Genomic DNA, 21,289 nt, shown 5'->3' with positions numbered 1-21,289 from the left:
GCCCACGGGTTGTGCTGAACCTGGCGGTGCCAGCTCCACCGCTCTCCCTTTGGAAAGCCAAGTAATGGAAATGTCAAGCCTCCAGCCTCGCTGCTTGATTTAAGAAAGCATTTAAAAGTCAGTCCACCTCCCATTTGCAGCAGACATCTGGACACCTTTGAGTACTGGAAGTGTAGAGGGATATACACAAAACTTTGGTGGAAAGAGGAAGAAGGGAATTAGAGAGTGTGGGTCAGATCTCTTTATCACTGTTTGGTTTCTGGCCTCCAGGAATGTGCCCAGGGTGATGGAAAACAGTGGAACCGGTAGTTGTTTTCTAGATTTTTTTTTTACACTGGGTAGGTCTATTTACCCCAAATGTTCAAAAGATACAGAAAACTTCAGTCAGAAAGAGGCCAGTGGTGAAAAGCTGTGGTTATAAATTAAATTACATGATTTCATAACTTGAAGAAAAGCGTCTAGCTCCCTGTGTGTAGCAATTTCCCCACACTGATAAACACACAGAATATAAGAAAAAAAATCCAGTGCATTTCCCAAGAATCTCCTTATCAGCAGAATAAGAATGTTCTGCTCCACTGAAATATTAACCATCATCATTTCTTCCTGCAGCCATTTCCAGCTTCCCACCTTAGTCAAACTCACTTCATTAGGAAACATTTACTGCTCAAGCAATAGCAATTCTTTCCACGTAGCTCCACCATTTGCATTTCAGATGGGACACAATCAGCCATATGCTGCTTTTTTTTTGTAATAAACTAGCTGAGAAACAGCTTCACTTCTCTACATCTTGCTACAGAAAAATGAGTGAAGGTTAATATATATTATGCTTCAAGTCAAGAGAAAATTAAGCCAACGGGAAAATTACAACAAAAGGGTGATCTTTAGGGGAAATCTCAGTAACTCTGGATGCAATTTCAAAAATACCTAGGGGATGCAGGAACCTATGCTCAGAGTTAGACACTTTAGAGACATATTTTTAAAGGTGTTTAAATGCTTCAAGATGCAGGAAAACACTTTGTGAGGGATTTTTGCCATCTCAGCAACCTCTCTCCCACCAATTTCAAAGACCCCTTCAGAGCCTACTAGGCATTTATTTACATCTTCTGATACCTTCCAATACACAAGGACCCCAAATTACTTCCCTGACCTCTTCCAGCAAAACTGAGAAGAGAATCAAGGTTTTTCTGGACCCCATTCTAAAATTTCAACCGTGACACCAGCCTTTCTTTCCAAGCAAACCTTTGCAGCAGCCGCATGAAGAGGACACGCCACGTGAGCACCATGAATCACATGCTGCTTGTGCTGGGGTCAGATCACTCTTGTGCCAGGGAGAGCAGAAAGGGACACCCCCAGGATGCCACCCCATGGTCCAAAGCCTTACAGGATCTCCTGTGTGAAGCCTGATTTTCAGGGCCAGCTAGAGGGATGCAGAAAAAACACCAAACTTGTCACCCCGATCTCCTTGCTGCAAGGATCTGTGCATCATCCACCCCTTGCACAGTTTTCAGCAGACAACTTCTAGCTTTCATCTGCAGTTTATTACTGCTTTTGCACTTATATACTCAAATCCTACTTTAAGGCTGCACAATTAAGTCGACATCAAATGTGTGTCAGGAAGTGCGAAAGGTAGGACTGCATCAGGAAGATTAATGTGCCTGTGTTGCTGACTCTTTCTAATTTATAGTGCTCCTCTTACCAGGGAAAATGATGGTATTCCAACACATTTTTTCAAACTGGAGGAAGCAATAGTCTGCCATTTGGACTATGCTGCCAAATTCCAGAAGGGCAAATTGCAGGGAAAGAGGTGAGGCATGTACTCCAGACGTGTGTGCCCAGGCAAATGCAGCCTCTGAGAATACCTCAGACTTAAGAGGGATCCACCAGTGAGGTAATGAACACATAATGAACAGCACTTAATGCACTTGATTGAATAAAAACCTGTAAAGGTGCCTTCGCCTCTCAAAGCATTATAGAATGCAAGAGTGGGATGATGTTGTGTTAAACCAGAACCACACTGTGACAGCCCTGCTTGGCTCAGGGTGTGTGTGAGGTGAGAGTACCAATGGCGCTCCAGTGCTGTTAATTTCCAGGCACAGAGAGGACCTTCAGCTCTTGTGGGACACAGAAGCCCCCCACCCTGAAGAGAGTCTCCCCCTAACACTTGTCATGCACTGGGCTGGCAGCATCCATCCCACTGTCAAGGGTGTGTCCAATGGGCTGGCTGGCTGCCTACAGCTTCCCAGTCCCTGAGGCACTCTGGTATGTCTTGAATTTTAAGTAATTTGATCATCTGACCGTGCTATCATCCTGCATTTGACTTTTCATTATAGTTCTGTCAATAAATCTATTTGCTTTCTGTGTTCCTAAGTGTAGCACTGAAGAAAGCATGGCAATAGAAGGGCTGACTGAGTGTTCCTGGGGCTCAAGACACTGTGGGAAGGTCAATGAGTTCTCCTAGGGGGTCACAGAATGAAACTGTACCTAAGAGCACACACAGAATACGTGTGTAAGATTTAACTATGCCTTCTGCAGCCAGAAATGCAGCTTTAAAAGCCTCTGTGAGGAAAGAGAGCCTCCAAGATGTCAGCAGATACCCTGCAGCTCCTCTGAGAACGGAAGATATGCTGTTACACAGGCCCTTCATATCTTCAAGTAATGGGCTCGTATGTTAATTGATTAACATTTGGGCTGCCACCATAAACAACCATTAAACAAGGCTCATTTTCTTATGTCTTTTCTTCCAGGTCATTGTGATAGTCTCCAATGAATTCCCTTTCTTTTATACATTTTATTTTATTCCATTTCATTTCAGTTCACATGATGACAATCCTGGAGGAGCTGAACATCCAGCATTTTATGTGGTTACTTTGGTGATCATAGAAGAAAAAAACACCAAAGCAAACTAAAAAGACTGTTGAAGGGGCAAGCCTGGGCACCCCCCCCGAGGGGATTTTGGGCTAACTCCCTATGGTGGATCTTGCAACACTGCTTGATGACGCTGTTGACCTGTCATGAGAACGTTATACCCAGGATGAACCAGAAGGTGTCTGCAGGCAGAGGTGCAGCTTTGCAGGTGAGATGCAAGACAGGCCCAGGAGGGTGCCTGGGGAGCGCTGGCAGAACTGAGCTTAGCCTGAGGCAGGTGAGATGCTGACAGGCACCTCCCTGTGCCTCACTATTGACTTGTGTGTGTGTTGCTGCCCTCTGGTCTGTGAGCTTTGGGAGCTCCTGTCAAGGCAGGAACTCAAAGGGGGGTGCTCAGCAGCACAGGGGAACCCACGTGCATTTTGGGATTCCACCTGCTTATTGTGCTTCCTCCCTCCCCAGGGAAACGAGAGAAGAGCACAAAGAACTCCCTTCCAGCCTGGATCCTGATCATGAAGAAAGGCTGCCCAGCCCTCAGCCTGGTCTGTGTGCCAGCAGTGGCGGTGATGTGCTGCACCAGGCTGCTTGGCCAAGCTGGAGCAGCCAACTTGGCTTTCTGTTGAATCAGTCTCCATAAAAATTAATGGGGTCAATAAAGCAGGCATGGGTGAGTGCACAGTCTCCTAACACCCCACGCTTCTGCAAATAACATATGGTATTATTTTCTGGGCACAGAGAGTACCTTTGCCTGCAGGGAGCAAGCTACTGAAGAGAGGATTCATGGCTATGAAGGACTGTCCCTGGAAGGAGGAACTGCGTTTTAAGGAGGAGTCTCAATAAAATTTGAGAATGGTTCTTTCTCCATGAAGGGTAGGAGAATCCTGTAATTCTATTTCCTTAGTTCATGAATAGAATATAATCATTAGTGACACAGCCGTGAAAAAAAGAAATGCACTCCATACTTTATCTTTACTCTTAAGACAACTATTCAGTCTTTGTTTCCAGCAATGTATTACTGAAAAATAATTTAAAAAATTTACTATGCCATATCTGCACGTAGCATGAGGAAGGTCTCCTATGTAGCTCTGATGGGAAGCAAGGAGGATAAATGAGACAATGCTTCCAAAAGAGCTGTTTCACTGGGAACAGATGCAGGCACATTTCTGTCAGGGCAAGATGGCAATGGCAGCTCTTTCCCATTCAGCATCTTTTAATTAGCCCTCTGCTGTTTGGAAACCTGAGAGCATTGTTGGTGCTACCTCTGTTTATTAAAGAATCATAATCAGACTTTGCTGGCCGTGGGTCATTTGCTTTTTGGAACCAGAGCAACAGAAAATTGTGCCTGAGATATCTGAAAGAGAAGTACTTAATGAAATGACTAACGTCTTCAGCCAAGTGTCTAGTTGATTACAGGGTCCAAACAGCAGAACAGCAATAAATCTGCCACAAAGAGAATTGTCAGTCAAGAAAAAAGGCATAAAACCAAAGAGACAGGGAGGCAAGAGCTAAAAATGTGAAAATGCAAATCTGGTGTTATTTTTACTAGTAGGAGCTCTGATATTTGAGCATATACACTAATTTGGTCAAGTGTGAGATCGCACCCTGTCTCAGAGAGCACTATTTTAGAGGGAAGGTGAAGTTCCATTCTGTAATAATTTTAAGTGCCATATATTTTCTCCAGGCAGAAAAAAACCAACAAAAACCAAAAAACAAAACAAAAAAACCCCAATGAAAACCCCAACAATATTTTGCAGCATAAAAAAGCCCAAAGCCTTTCCTTTGCCACAAAACAGTGTATCAATAAAAACACATTGTTGTACATTTGTGATGATTTCCACCAGAGACATTTCTTATCTTCCTCTGCTCTGACTAGAAAATGGTGATCAGAAACTCAGATTTCTGGATGTCAGCACAGACCTCTCCAAGTCCCCGCCCCTCCGAGAAGGACATTAAATTTGGACATTTGAAGCAAACCTGGCAGTATAAGCCTGCATAAAGAGCCTGGCAATCAGACCCAAATGCCTTTTCTGTCATTTGGATTCCTGCAAGGTTTTTCTTTCTGGTACACAGGGCATCTTTGTTGACATTACCAGCAGGCAGGCTGAAGGGAAGCCAGGCTTAACACGATGCCTCGACACTGGAGCAGGCATTGTCGCACGGTTCAGCCGCGTGTCAGGAGGCTGGTGGGAGCTCTCATTTACCCAGGCAGCTTTGGGGGTGTTTAATGTCTCAACACAACATCATGCAGAGACATTTGAAAGAGCTCTAGGCAGGCACTGGGCAAGGTGAACCTCTGGGAGCTCAGATAGCTTGCTCAGACCAGCCTTGTTCAGACACACAGCCTGTGACTGCCCTTCACTGGGGAGCAGTGACAGGTCACCTCTGTACCTGCCTCTGTACATCACCCACCCACAAAGACACCTGCACACACAGGCAGCAAAACGGGACTGCTCCAGATGGCTTGGACACACCTTTGTTTTGACACGTCAAGAGCACCACATAAATCCGAGCTTCTGCCTCTGACCCTCGGCCCATCTCCAAGCACAATGCTGAGTTTTACAGACAGCCCTACAGAAGCCATGGCCTGGCACCATTACAGCCCTTCAAGAGAGAGACAAAGTCCTGACATGCTCAATGCACAGGGACTTCTGGTAGTCTGGCCAAACACAGGTACCCCACAGTGGTCTCTGCAGCATGTGGAGCACAGCCCAAGAGTGTGAGGAGACAGACTGTGGGGAGACACAGAGATAGGGCTAAAAGCAATCTTACCTCCAAGATATTGGAGCTGTGTTAATTACCAAAGAGTGGCAACAGCCTTGCCCTCCCAGCTGTGGGTGTGATAAAAGAGTGAGTTGGGTGGTACAGGAGTACCACCATTACTCCATTACTTGGAGTCTGCTGCTGTGCTGTGGGGAGGGAAGGACAGGACGTGGTGAGAGGGACAGGAAGGGTAAGGTGATGATGCTGTATGAGGGACAGACAGGGTTAGGTGGCCGTGCTAGGGACAGGAAGGAGCTAGCTGGAACTACTACAGAAGAAGGAGAGGAAGAGCCAGAGCTGTGTGGAGCTGCCCATGTGATTGCTACAGAGAAAAGGTATGAGAGATTTTAGATAACAAGGTCCAGATGTTTGAAGCCCTCTGAAGTTTTAAAGAAGTGCTCTGAGTGCAGTGTCCGTCTCGACCTCCACACAAGAGGATGGCACCCAAAACTGCCTGGCATCACTGCCTGGTTTGGCATGCACTGAACATCACATACATGCAGACATCCATCTACATAATATATATTCAGAATGCACACTGGCACACAGTGCTTTACACTTTCTATGAATCATACCCTACAACCTGTCTGTGCTTGCCAGGAGACTGAAATCCTATCACTGCACTCTTAAGAACATCATTAAGAGGCTTAAAGAATAGAGATTCTATGTGTCTCCTTCAAACCAAATTTTGCTGTAATTTTTGAGGTTGATGCAAAACTTTAGCTGCAGTGCAGAACAATAAACAATACATATTTTATAGTGGCAGTACAAAAATAGCATGCAATATTTCTTTCCTGGCCTGCTAGTGCTTCTCTTCTGTTGAAGATCATAAGAGAAGAAAAGCACGGCTTATTTTGAGTGCCTTCCATTCAATGATTGTTATTTACTCATTTATTTATCTAATTTATTTTTCCTTTTTGTCCTTTGCAGCCCTGTGATGGCACTATGGGCTTTAGCATGCTGACTTTGCACGGTGGCTTCCCTGGGATATTTCACCTATTTCAACTGTTCAAATGTTTATCTTCACCAGGAGTGAAAGGAGAAAAGCTTGATTCCCTCAGGGTGATGCAATGTTTCTGCATGGCATTTCAATTGCATCCTGTTATTCAAACAATTAGAAATCACAGAGACTATGCACAGAATTATCAGCATACTGCATGGAGATTTTTATTATTATGTAGTGCATAATGAAAATGATTTGAAGGACCCCAAAGCATCATAACAGAAGGAAGCACTGAATAATCAGGTGTTGTTTTTTTTTTACTGCAAAAGCCCAAAATATTGTTTACTGGGCATATGTCAAGCTAAAATGCACTAAAGTGGTGAAAATATTTACTGATGGCCTTCCTTGCATACCAAATGCAACACAGTCTGGGAGTGTAGCTGGAGACAGAGCCAGGAGCTTGGGCTACAGCTGCCACGCTGCTGCTGCTGGCAACGCTTAAAAATTCACATGGATTTTTCAGAGCATCCTTTGCATGGCAGCTCATGGAGGATGTTCCAAAACCATGGGCTACTCCTGGAGACACCTTGCTGTACAGGTGTGAGGAGAGTCCCTGGGCACTGGCTACTTCCCAGAGCTCAGTGAGGAACTGGTCTCATGCTCCTCCAGTTTTCAAGAAGTCGCCCTGGAGACTGCAGCTCATGAAAAAAAATCTTTTTTTTCTGCAGTGCAAGACACTGCAATTTGAGTCCCAATTCCCCTTTCATTTTTGACCTGTAACTTTTTTTACTAAATTTTTGACAAAAAACATTACGAACTTCACCTTTGCTTCCTTTTTACAGTTCACAGCACCAATTACAGTATGACCTTCACCTGGCTTCCTAATGCCTCTGGTGCACTCAATAGTACATTGAATTGTGTGCTAACAACTTTAGGGCAAAATAAATGTCTCTCTCTTTTTTTTTTTTTTTCTTCTAAATATCAATTCTTATTTAAATGGTACTAAGTTGTATAAAATGATCTTTGCTACACTGGATGCTTTAAAGCCAAACAGAGAATCACAAGGCTGATGACTGGGTTTGAAGAGTCATGGAAAAGCCCTCGTGCTAGATGTGTGACCAGAGAAGAAAACTGTAATTCTCTGCATGTGCCAATTCAAGTGTCTGCAGGTATCTAATGTGTAAAGTTTACTTAGAGCTCATAGAATAAAATAAATGCCTTTCTATGGTTTGCCTACCCCTGGTGTCCTTCACGTCTCTGTGGCCTGTGCTAAAACAAAACTTTGCTGACTGTTTCTCTCTCTGTAAACATCTGAGGCTGTCCTTCATGAACAGTTTATTGCTCTGTGCCTCAGACTGCTGATACTGCTCACTCCAATCTTGAAGCCAGCAGAATAATGAAATTTTTTTTCCACAAATCCCCCAGTTTCACCCCGGACTGAACAGCCAGTGGGAATATTGCAACATCCAGTGGGAAGCATGGGACACTATCTAGCTGCAGGCCCTAGCACAGGCCTTGCCACACAGGAAGGATCCATCTGCTCACAAAGAACTGCAGCTCTGTCTGGGACCAACCACAAATTTCTCCTAAAACTTTTGCTGACACTAGAAGTTACTTCTGGAAGTGGAAAGTGGACTCTGACTTATCAGTGGAAGTAAAGTGATGATGGCCTTTCGGCTAGCAGAGATCAGTGTGCTGCCAGCCCCATCCCTTGCTGCACATGAACCATCCACTGCTGGTGGGGAAGAGGAGCCTCCCTAGAATGAGTGAACACTGTGGTAAAGGAATTCCTCAATGCAAAGTCTGCCTCCACACGTGCAAACCTGGACCAGCTCACCCCACAAACCCCTCTGTGTGTCCTTAAACACACCTTCCTCAGGGATTCACAGAATTCTCTGAGGTGAAGGATCATCTTAAGGAAATGGCTGGACACACAACCTTGGTGTTATTAGCGCCACACTCTAACCACGGCTACCTGCCTGAGGCAGCACCATCTGAACTGGCCACATATTCCAGGATACACAGCTTGGTCAGCTGTCTTCAACTACAAAACAAAATCCAGTCTGCTATTCAATGAAATTTTAGGAGAATACTTCCAGGCTTTCCTTCAGGCCTCAAGTTATGGAGGAATGAGATCTCAGCCCACAGGTGCGACCCTGGGACCCAAGCAAATCACTGCATTTGCAAGAAGGAGGTTGCAGTAGTAACCCTTTTTTCCTCGGAGCATCCAGGTCTGTAGGTAAAAGCTGCTGTACAAAACCAGGCATTCCTGCTGGCTGGGGCTCTGCCTTTCTCTTGCTGCCTCTGATGACCACAGTGGCTGGCTGCTGTTGGGACCAAGCCCCAAGGTCCAGTACTGCTGCCAGGGAAAGGAAGACAGACAAATGACTGCAATGTGCCATCTCAAGGACATGTCCTTGCCATCAAACTAATGGGATGAGAGTAACCTTCTTCAGGGCTGGCACACAGATCAGTGGAATCCACCTAGCAAGGAGCAAGTGCTGTGCACTGGCCGGGACAGGAGTCCCTGGGGTACCTGTGCTGTTCCACAGGGGAGAGCTGTGTTACAAAATGGGCAGGCTGAGACAGAGCAATTAAATCTGTACCTCTTGGGACATCTCACACAGGCTTTTAGCTGCAGCCTACACCTAGGAAGGGACTGGGGCAGGACATGGGCTCTGTGAGGAAGGGACACCTGCTACTCTGCAGGGGCTGTGGGAACTGAGGTCAGCCCTGTGCGTCAGCTCCTACTGAGTTTTCCTCAGGCTCATATTTAATGCATGGGATGTATTTTTAATGGTTTAGATGTGTGAACAAACCGTGGCCTTGATGTTCCTACACGGGTGTGTGAAGGAGCCTCTGACCTTCTGCAATGGATGCAGTTCTATTTTAATAGTTAACATAAAGTGGGATGGAAGAGATGAAGCATTCTATTAAGACATTTGATAATAAATTGGTAGGTGCTTTCCCAGTGTTTTACATAGTTATTCTCTCTGCTGATCTATTTAGCCAACACATGTAATTCTGAGCTACAAAGTTGTATTCCTGCTTTTGTAAACATACTTACATAAAACTCAATAACAACACAGTCTATTTATTGCTAGAACGCTAGTAGGAAATTGGAAAAGGTATAAATACAATTCATTGCTGGTGATCTCCTGCCCCCTGAAGGCACTGCAAGGCTCCAAATCTTGCTCAGTTCACAGCATCATAAAACTGAAGCAATAAATGTCACTCCTTTCCTGATTGCGCATTAGGCCAATCGGCTTTTTATTGCGACTAAATAGGCCGTCAGGAAGGCACCGCTCGCTTTACTGCTGGGGGAGGGCTTTGCCTAAATGGGGGGCCAGGAGGCGAGGGAAGCTTGCTTTTAAATACACAAGGCTAAGAGAAAACAGGGGGAAAAGAAAGGTGCAAAAGCACGTCGCTCTGCAAGGCCTTTGCACTTGCTCTTTCATGCTGTAATGCCTTGATGGATGCAGACGATTATGTGTCAATGCACATTAATATCTGATGTGCATTACCATATTATCATCCCCTACAAGCACTTTCTCAGCCTGGTGAGCCCAGGCTGTCCCAGCCATGGGGTTACACAACCAGTGTCACCGTGGGAGTACAAACCGAGCCTCCCTTGCAGGGCCCAAAGGGACGGACCCTCCTGCGTTCCTCCCACAAAGCAGCAGGAGCTGGGTGATCTTTGCAACACTCTGTACTGCAGCAGGAGCACAAAACAGACTGCAAAAACCATTCCTCCCAATGCAAATAAAGGCACGTGCTCAGAAGGCTGAGACACTTTCCTACCCAGGACTGAAAACCACAGCCATAGCTGATGGCAGAGGAGTTAAAAAAACCCAAACGAACCCTGGGTTCGTTTGCTTCTCTGTTGATCTGGGCACATGAAATGGTGGCTCTCCACCATGCTGTCATGTGTATATGTTGTGTCCAGACTCTTCCTGAAAAGAGAGAGGGATGCTGTTGCTGCCCCACACACCTCTGTGAGAGGTGCAGGTTGGCATTAACACAGTCCCACAGGACTTTGATGCTGCCACCCCGCATCCTCCAGCTGCCCTTGCCACCTTAATCTGTAACTCACCTGCTCACGCTGGGTGAGCCATTCCAGCCTCCCAGGCAAGCAGAGGGAAGGCAGGAGAGGACAAACTCCCTTCCATCCCCAAAACCCTCCCTGAGCCCCTGAAAGTGTGCAGCCACTGCAGCTCCTCCCCAGTCTTCAGCAAGCAGCCAACTGGACTAATTGCAAGTCATCTTTACATTTCCTCCCTGCTTCCACAGTCCTCTGCCCCTTCAGCCTTCTCTGCCATGACCACCCATGCCTCCCATCCACACACATACATGGATAGGCATCTTGGCCATGGAAACCTAACAGGAAAACTGGTCTCTGTTGAGCCACGCTTTTAAAATTATTGCAGCTTTTTTTCCCCCAGCTCTAATGTTGACAGACGACTAATTGCAAAGACAAATGATGACTCTCTCTTACAAGTCTTCCTCCCCTTGAATTTTGAACAATTTGTCTTGCTCCTATAAGAGCATGGCATAGTAAGACACGAAACCTCCCCAAATCTCAGAAATTATTTTTGGCTTTTCACAAATCAACATTTCCTCTGAAGCAACTGAAGCAGTCAGTAAGGCAAATTCTGCTTTTATCATCACAATTTCCAAGTTATTCCTTTGCACTGTAAGACTGACAGAGCATTCACATTCCAACTGAGTTTGTTCTCCCGTCTACCAGCAAAAGGCTCCACAGGCTACTGAGAAGTTACTCCACAGTTATCAAACTGGGAGAGAACTTTTGTTTCACTGAAGTCAGTGGGATAACTTTCATTGACTTCCCTAAGTTGGAAGTTCACATTCTAAACTGAAAACCAAGTTTGGGTGAGCATCTAAAAAGACGAGTACAAGCAAAAAAAAATAATTGTAAGCTTTATGACTGTGTAGAGTATTATTCCCTGGACACACAGCAGGTTTTGCTGTAATTGCAAAAGATAAAAAATGCCTTTTTTATTACAAAAGCAAATGTTAGGGATTCTGGTTTTAGGATAAGAGATGGATGTGTCGTATAGTGTCCTTAAAAACCTGCTTGGGTGAGTAGTACAGATGGAATACAATGTGGGTCTGCATTTATCTGAGAACATTTAGAGCCATGATATATAGTCTACATGACAGACTTCCTCGATGTATAGAGAAAATATAGCCAATTTCTTTGTGTAGGCAGAATTATTTACCAGAGTGTTCCAAAGTGTATTGGTAATAAAACACTATGCAGTATAAGTAACTCCAGACGATCTTGGCTTATGTTAAAATAAGTTTTTTTTTTTTCCCAAGAATGTTATTAAGAAAATAAATCCTGAGAATCTGGAAAGGCAGGACTTACTCAAATGAACATAAGCCTCTGAAGGATTGTGTTGACTCAATGGATAGAAAGGTCAAATTCTCCCAACCATCATCCTAAAGGAGTTGGAAATCAGTCTCACTTCAAAATTAAATAGGCTATTTTGGCACAGGATGAAGGATGCAGAGATGATAAAGTGATTCTGTGAAACTCACCTGACTAGGAAAAATAGCTGGCTTTAACTAAACCCAAATAATATATATGTAGAGTAAAACAATTTCACCAGATGGCCAAATAAGCCATCATTCTTCCAAGTATAACTTTCTCACCAGGCCACTAGTAGTGCAATCAGTTTAGAAACATAAGGTTCTCATTCCCTCACCCTCCTCTGGAGAACTGGACCATAAGCTATTCTTGGAGCTGCTGAAGATAAAGCCAACTGCTTTTTCCACACCATTTCTGGTTCCTTCTGCAGACTCCTTCTGAGAGGAAAACCACTTGTTTTTGGCTTGATTTAGGGTCCTTTTGAAGACTGTGGGGAACTTTGCTTGTTTATCGTTGGGTACGAAGTCACTTTTACACCTGGGCTAGTTTAGGTTGAAACTGCCCTCTAAAGGAATCCTACAACATCTCAGCAGCTTGCCAGAGACAAACCTGACAGGAACCACGGCATTCATGCAATGCCTACCTGGGGACCTTATTTTCTGACCCTAACATGGTGTCTAGACACTGGTTCCTAATAAGCAAATCTTCCACCTAAGCTGAAATGTTCTTGTTTGTGCTGTGGACAGCAATTCATGGTACAATTTTGTATTTTGCTAGTTTTCCCACTTCTGTGTCTGTTCATGCGGCATTTTTTTCCCCAAGTCCCAGATGAAGAAACATGGCTAGGTTCTCTCTTCAGCTCTCATGCTCCAGGCAGCAGGATCTGGCTGACCAGCCTCCTATAAAAACCTCCAACCTGGCCCCTTCTCAGAGCAGGCTTCCTAATTAAAACGTAACATACAGATGGGGTAGGCATCATCTTGCTTTTTCTAATATTCCTCATGTTTTATCTTTCATTGCAAATGCTTCATTGACTAATTTCCAGTTGCTTAGGCTACATTTTTTCCAATGTTGCTGACTCTCAACCCACTGAACGGTGTCTCTATGCTTATCTCAACATGGCAGCTCGACAGTTTCCCTGGAAGTCAGCTGCTTTCCTTTTATTTCAAAATCTTTTAACCACAGAACATGCACCAAAATGAAACACTACCAGGTAACAGAGACAGAAGTGAGCTAATTTCTGGGCAGGCATTGGAGGTAGCTCTGCTATCAGGTTAAGGTGACAGAGGTAAATCAGTGACATGGGTGTGAGAGGGTGCAACCTGCTTGGTCCTCTGCTGCTGTGCAATGCAGAGATTGTGCTCCAGTGCCTTTACTTCCCTCTGCAAACTCTTACCTGGACTCTTATTAGACAGGACTACTAAGCTCCATGTGAAGATTTATGCAGCAGCAGCTTCACTTCAAGCCTTAGGTATGATGTCAAGTTAAGCAGAAATTTAAGGTTTTGCAGAATTGTGTATTTTTAATGATTCCATTCCTGTGCTTATCTGAGCACAAGTCCAACATGTGTGTGTTATGTCTAGCTATGAACAAAGATCTACTTTTTCACTAGAAGAGAATGAAAAGCAGCAGAAAACAGCAGTGTATCTACTGTATAATGCCTGGGACACTGCAGATGTTAAAGCAGCTCGTTGTTTCTGCATCTGGAACAAGTAGGTCACACATAGTTATTATACACACTGCTGAACACGAAGCAGCCAATACCCGTGTAATGTATGTGAGACTTCAAACTACCTTTTAGTACTTTATAGCAGTACAGCATCTTGTTTGCAAATGCTCTACTTGAGAGCAACTGATGGGAGGGGGAAGGGACACAAAGCTGACTGACCTAATTGCTGCGTGGATCGAGAAGCCGGCAAAATCATTAGTTTCTTTTATATGTTTTCTTTCTGTACTATAATAAAGATAAATATTGATTGCTGGGGCAGGATTGATTGCAGGGGTCGCTGCAGATGGCAGCTGCATGATTTGCACAGATATCTGCCATGTACAGAGCCACTTATTTGCATGAGAATGTGGTTTCACCCTCCTCACTGCCTCTTGACTGTGGGCCCGCCTTGCAGGAGCGTTTACCCAAACTCAGTGTACCAGTGATCAGCAGTAAAGCATGAAACGAGGGACTGAAAGAGCTCATCTTCGTCATGCCTTTTGTCTGTGTGCCTGGCTGCTGTGGGTGAGTGGAGTTTATTGTCCCAGTCATGTGGACAGAGGCATAGGACACAGGGACCTGCTGTAATTACGCTGCAGTGTCACTGCCTCACCCGGGAATGCCACTTGGGAATGCCACCCGCCACACAGCCCCCCTGGGACCAGCCCTCCTTCCTGCCCCACTGACACACACACGGAACAAGCCCAGCTCCTTCCTCCAGGCCTGGATGCTTCCCTCCAAGCTCCCTGCTTGGGGTCATCAGTGACCCTGCAGAATGGCTTCAGCATCTCCTCCTGAGCTGAACCAGCCCAGTGGGATCCTTGTCCACTTGCAAGGAATGGGAAAGGCGCCTCCATTGTTGGCCAGGCTTGTGAGTAGGGAAGAAAGTTTGTTACCATCAGAACAGTGCCTACTGCAGAGCATGATATGCCACTCCCAGCCAAGGAGAAGTCCTTGGGGTGAGTGGGACCAAGCTGCAGGAAGCAGCAGGGGCATTTAGGCACCTTTTAGCCACTGGAGCAAACCCTCGAGTGGTTTCAGGGTTAGGCACCTCCTGCCAGGGAACTGCTGCCTCTCCTCCACCTGCAGCCTCCAGCAGGGAGGAAGGGGCAGGCAGGGGAGCACTCTGGAGGAGGACTCGACTCCTCCCCTCCTTGGACACTGCCAGGCTGTAGGGAAAGCTCTCTCTGAGCACACCACACACCACTGTGTGTTTGCCTTCCAGCTAGCAACCTGCATCTCACTGCTGCACCTCCACACTGCTGCTGGCTGACCTGCTGATATTGGAATTCAAAGGGAAAGTATGCATATTTAACCCCAATTCATCATTTTGATTTTGATTAACTCTGCAAGTCAGAGGTTTGCAGGCTTTAGTTTTGTTTTAAGAAAACACTCCTGTCCTCTCTATTGTCAGCATTTTCCAACTGGAAATTCAACCAAAGGATCTTTCTTATTATTTATCTCCTTCCACTTGGACATATTGGTGGACCTCTGAACCAGCTGCCCAATATTTATCCAAACCATGGCTTGTCCAGTGTAGGGAGTGCTCTTATTTCCTCAGTGGCCCATAAGAAGAAGATTAATGCTGGAACCCAGGCTTCTGATGAGGTTCTGCACTGAGACCAAGCCACTCCAGCAGAGAGCAGGCACTTCATTTGGTGAGCACTATTTATGTACACTGAGTGTTTCACAGATGCCTTTTGGAAGGTCTGAGCAATACACCATGGTTCCAAACGTTACGCCTAATTCTTTAATTCCTTTTAAGTATATCTCTCGGGGTGTCATGTTGAGTAGCCCTGTCTTACAAAATCAATTATTCCTTAGCCAGCTCAGAAACAAAACCCAGAGCAAGCAACACCAAATGTCTGATTTACCAATAGATTGGAACCCCGTGCTAAAGAGTGTAGCCACTGCCCTGCTTTAAATATTCATGAAGCCCACTGGTGCAAAATGCATTAAAGGTGGGAATAATGCCAGTAATGCATGATCCTCTTAGTGACAAGAAGCTTTCACATATTAAAGCAGCAAGACTTTCAAGTGAACAGCCTTTGTTTTTAACTTAGAGAAAGAGATTCACTAATGGAATGCCAAATTGCATTCACTCTCATGATACTTGACTGCAGAATAGGATAATAACACATGTGTGCTTCTACATGCCATGGAAAACCTGTTATTACAGAGGCTTCTTTCCTGCCTTTTCTCTGTACTTTCCAGAAAATGTTCACACAAATCTTACCCCTTCAAGTAATCTGTGTGCCAACCCCCCATTAGAATCCCAGGAGCCTAGCCATTAACAGATTGGTTTTACGCAAATAAAAAGATTTAGAAATAATGATGACACTGTACAATAGCACAATTGAGATGAGTGACAACCGGCAATGAATAACAAAAAAAAAAAGAAAAAAAAGAGTTAAACCAGAGATAACGGTCTGCAAGATATAGACTGTGACAGTGCAGAAGAATGTCAATTGTCACTTTAAATCATCAGCAGCCCAACCACATCTGCTATCACACCTCTGCTCTCCTTTCTGATCTACTCTGGCACCCTAGAAATAGCAGGCGAACAGCCAGCCTTGCATCTCCAGCACTCTGAAGTCTGGCTCTGCTACCAGCCTGCATTCCTCTCACCTGGAGCGGATCAGGCACTGACCCTGCACCCTCAAACTGTTCCTGACTGACAGGGACTTGCTGCTGGTGCTGGGATTGACATTCTATAATAACAGGTGCCAGGACCACCAGGAACTGCTGACCCTGTTTGGATTTTACAAACCTCATCAGTCAGGTGAGAGAGCTAGAGGAACCCTTTTTACATGTCTGATACTTACTTGATCCACATAAAAATAGTGAACAAATAATAAATTTGCATTTCTTGGCAAGGGGAGTGGGGCAATACGTGCCTCTAACATATATTTGAAAGAGGGATCTACAGCCTCCATATACAGTGCACTTTTATTCTAGAAATAAAAATAATGAAACGCTGACAGCCAGGAGGCTCTTTGTTTAGGAAGATGCTCATCCAAGACAAATCAGGGGGCGAGGACAGGAAAATAGAGCTGTGTTATGGCATATGAAGTTGCTTATTTCAAAGCAGACCCTTCACAGGCTTTACATGGGGTTTGGGTTTTTGGAAGGCAGTCGGCTTTCCAACCTCCTAACTGTTTGTCTGGGATCTTCCGAGTGCCAGCCCTTCCCTGCCTCCTGCCCCCAGAAGCACCTTCCCCTGCAGAAAGAGTGCCTATCAATAAAGACTGAGCACCTCAGTTCCTGCATCGTTATTCTGCTCTGTAAAAGCCAAGTTGTTTCAAAGGGGAGGAATTAGATTGTGCAAAAGCTGCAGTAGGAACACTGGGCTAAGTTGGATCAGGCAGTTTTACCAAGCTATTTCTGGAAAAAAATAAACACTGCTACTGAGTGCTTATGATTAATAATGTTATCTTGTAGCTAATTTTATTCCTTGCCCCTCTCTTCTCCTGCCTTCCAATTTGGAAGCGCACTTAATTATGAAAACATGAGCACTAGACTGCGAATTTTGATATATTAATTTCACCACGGTTTTGTTTCTACACTGCACCACCAAAGCTCTCAAGGACAACCAGTCAAGGAGACAATGAAAATCATAATACCTGGGGTAATTTTCTTAAGCAAAGTCAACATTAGGCAATTTCTTACTCACAAATTTCAATACATTACTGAAACCCATAACCAGGATGCACCTTGCTCCTGTTTTTCAACACCACAATTTCCTTTGATAACTGAAGCCAGAGCAAGGTGTCAGTGGTTGGTTTGCTCAGGGTTTTTTTAAGGACTAGAAACTGAGATTACTGTTTACTAAGAGGCTGGCAAGACAAAACCAAAACCAGCACAAATGGATAACCATGACCATATTCCTGAGCTTCTTCACTCAACAGCAGAACTGCTCCTAATTTCATGCCTGACCAAGGCTGCATGGATGGAGTCAGCTGCCCAACACTGGGCCCAGCTATCATGTTCATCATTCATTTACTTTCTCCTCTCTGCTCCATTCTGATTCTCCACACTAGAGCTCTGGCCTCGTTGTTCTACTGACACCTCACTGCCCAGTTTGCACATCCATTCTTTGGCCACAACTCCAGCAGCACCTCCAGACAACAGCTCTGACATTTGCATGGTTATTTTGTTGTCTCTCTAAATCTGTTTCAGTTACTTAGAGAGAAACATGAGGCGTGGCATTAGGGCAGTGTTAGAAATACAGCTCTGTGAATAGTGACCTTTTTGATCTATTGGCTGTTCCAAAATCACAGCGAAATGATTAGCTCAGAGTTGGCTTAATATGAACTTGCATATATCCTAGACAAAATGAAAAATTAAAGTCTGAGTCAATAGAATTATTTCCCTTCAGCTTATGTAATTAAGGTTTAAAATAAAAAAAATCTGAATAATTTTGAAACCCATTTTAAAAAATAAAAATTAAAACCATTTCCATTGAGAAAATGTCTAAATGTACACTCATTTTTTCAAGCAATTGAAGGCCAGGTTTTCAACTCCAGCAAACTAGGAAAAAGTGAGACATATTTCCCAGCCCTTCTAATGCCACACATGAATTAACATGATGATAATACTAATGATACTTTTTAACTGGAAAAGCTTCAGGTCAATTATTTTTCCCAATTCTATTTTTTACTGAAGTATGAAGCTGTAAAACCCCAGATGGAATAACATAAGTTAAAATGGCAACAAAATGGATAACTGTGTTTCTAAACTTGGTCTAAACTGTGCATGTTCCAAAATTATGAACCAGAGTGTTTTATACATTTTTTCAGAGTAATAACCACCTCAGTCACTTTGAGATGAATCTCTGCATGCAGAAAATTGAGTATCTAACATCTGTAATGCTTTCCAAACCACAGTACCTTTAAATAATACAACATTCATTAAAATAGAGGAGTAGAGCAAATTACTGTACCAAACATCCTCTGCATCTTCGTCGCACTCTGCCCCAAACTGGCAAATGTCACAGGTCGATGTCTCTTTTTGATTGGTTTCACCTGAGCCTTCATTGACTGTTTGATGGAAAGCAGAAGAACACACATTAGTAAAGACAGCACTGTAGCAAAGCACTTCTCTCTCTCTAGAAAAATCTATTCACTGCATCAGCTTAATGCGCTGCTCACAGAGCCAACAGCCGGCCAACAGCGCTCCTGAGTGTGCCAACACAGAGACTTCCACGCTGGCCTGTGATAAATCCCCTCAATTACAGAGTTAAAAGGGAAACCCTTCCTTTTCTCTCTCTCCTTAAACAATGACCCCTTCAATCTGCAGCCCAGGAAGGTCATGTCCCCACTGAGCCTTACTGCTTTGTTGCCTGGAAAAAATGGAGGGGCACTGATCGCATCACATGCTGCCTCGTGTCCTTTACCCGTGAAGGCCCTGAGATTGCCCCAAGGGGATGCTTTCCCCAAACATGTTTTGAAATTACCTGCCATGTGGTGCAATCTAGTCCACTCCAAAGGCAAAACATTTTTCTCTGCGGAAGCACAGCTATGAGCCCCAAGGACTAGTTATCTCTGGCAGGCAAGATTTAGTGCTGTCCAGAGGAAAGGACAATCTCCAGCATAGGTTAAATTTGAAACCAGGGCAAAGTCAATGCTGATGTCTGCAATTGTGTAAGGTTTGTACCTGGCCCCTAAGTCAAAAACAAGAAGGAACTAAAGGGAAAAAAAAAAGGGTGTAAGAGGACTGCAAAAAAATACACTCAGCTGAGTACTGAAAGACAGAAAGAGACCACTAAGGTAGGCACCAAGAAGAAGGTTTGTTAAAAGATCCAAAAGAAACATTATCTGTGTTTCTACTGAAGTGTATATACACCCTTTGATATCTTTTGAAAGACACCTCTCTCTAGCAAGACACCATACCTGGCGATATCTTTCTGCCAGTTGCAGAGTTATTTAACCAACGCAGACTTTAAGCATCAATCAGCTCTGACTGATGTTGTTATCTGCACAAACAGCCTCTGCAGTGTCATCTCTCTTGCATTTGGAGTCAGCACCGTGGTGCAGGCTGCTGCACACCTGGGTGCAACCCACCAAAGCTGGCGGACACGCTGGAGAAATCCACTGGACAAATCGTTTGCCTGATGCACATCCAGGTTGTTCCCAGAGGCTTTTGTGTCAGAGCGCTCTGCCTTTGAATAAGCTGCTTTTGTTATTTACTCAAAAAAGGAGGAGAATCCCAGGCTTTCACAAAGCTGTTTGAGGAGAAAGGGCTTTTGCCCACAGAAGAGCAAGTGTGGCTCCCACGCCTGTTTTTCAACAAACTTGTTTCCCTGTCCTGGGCAAGTTATGTAACCTCTGCCATGCTTCCCACTTTGTGATAACAGGAATAACATCATTTCCTCCAACAGAGAATGTGGAAACAAGTATATTAAAATATTGTGATATGCTTAGATACTATAGTGATAGAAATCACAGAAATACCAAAGGTAGATGACTTATCTAAAATGCCTTTTTCATGAGCCTTGATATAGTCAAAGGAAGTGTTGGTATTTTTAGGTATGGACTATGCTGCATTAATTTCTTATCAGTCATGCTTGAATTTAGACTGTATTAAACTGAAAAAAAATCACCTATGAAAAGTATTCTGGTTATATGATTATCTCAAAAGGAAAAAGAAATAAAAGGGAGTTTTGGTGTATTTGTACAAATTTGCTCACCTTTATACCCATAAAATTCATGTACAAAAAAACAAAGGGGAAACCAGGAAAAACACACTCTGGATTTTTGTTCTACTGCATTGTCAGGCTTTACAGGGAGCATCTGAGCTGTGGCTTTTCTGTTTCCTTAGATGACTGAGAAACTCTGTAGGCTCACATGTTACAAAAGCCAATGTATGAGGGTGGGCAAGGAGTCCAAGTGCCACATCCTTGCACCATTACATCTCCATGTGCTGCCTGTGTGATTCCAGCCCCACAGCACCACGAGGCTCATGATCCTCCCCACCTCCCTGCAGCTGCATCCAGGCCTGCAATGTCTCATTTATATTTTAAACACAGAAATTTCTTTAACTGAGGTGATACCTTTGACAGCCTATCGTGGCAGGGGATTTCCAGTGGTTGAGGTATTGGGCAGGACATTAACGAGTGACTGTGGGACCTACGGGCAGATGACTTCTTACAACAGCCAAGCATTCCTCACCTGTCAGCAACATGACAATTGCTCCAGTTCAGGAGGGTGAGAATACATACTTTATGGAACGGAGCTTTGATTTCTTTATTTTGTTATTCTGTAAATCACTTGCCTCGCATCTCCTTTTAATTTACAACGTATGCCCTGCTTTCTTCCTCCCTGTAATGTGGACATTCATAACTGCCCAGAATGTGTTGCTTGGCCGGGGACTTCACACAGAAAAAGTGAAATAGCTACTTAAACCATTAAAAAAGGAGTTTGAAAGACTGAGCATGTTGAAGAGAACTGATTTGGAGAAGATTATCCACTCCACGGCATACTGCAGTTCTGAATTTCTACTTGAAAACAGCAGGTCACTCCCTCATATTTTTCTTAAGAAGCCCTGTGACCAGCTTTCCATAGTCAATGTGCACGTTGTCATTAAATGTGCAAATATGCAGCAGTCCTTACTAAAAAAGACA

At 44.2% G+C, this 21,289-nt stretch overlaps 1 protein-coding gene across 5 annotated transcripts in view; it reads right to left on the bottom strand.

The window, feature by feature from the left end:
• TMEFF2 (transmembrane protein with EGF like and two follistatin like domains 2) overlaps window positions 1–21,289 on the bottom strand; it is a 553,100-nt gene that overhangs the window by 34,595 nt on the left and 497,216 nt on the right. For all 5 annotated transcript variants that reach the window (XM_063399875.1, XM_063399874.1, XM_063399877.1 and 2 more), the window contains one exon: window positions 18,611–18,707. In XM_063399875.1, the coding sequence (XP_063255945.1) occupies window positions 18,611–18,707 (97 nt within the window). The remainder of the gene's footprint in view (window positions 1–18,610; window positions 18,708–21,289) is intronic.

The sequence above is a fragment of the Prinia subflava genome, chromosome 6, assembly GCF_021018805.1.
Source record: "Prinia subflava isolate CZ2003 ecotype Zambia chromosome 6, Cam_Psub_1.2, whole genome shotgun sequence".
In the NCBI taxonomy this organism is placed as follows: domain Eukaryota; kingdom Metazoa; phylum Chordata; class Aves; order Passeriformes; family Cisticolidae; genus Prinia; species Prinia subflava.
This window is presented reverse-complemented; position numbering and strand designations above follow the sequence as displayed.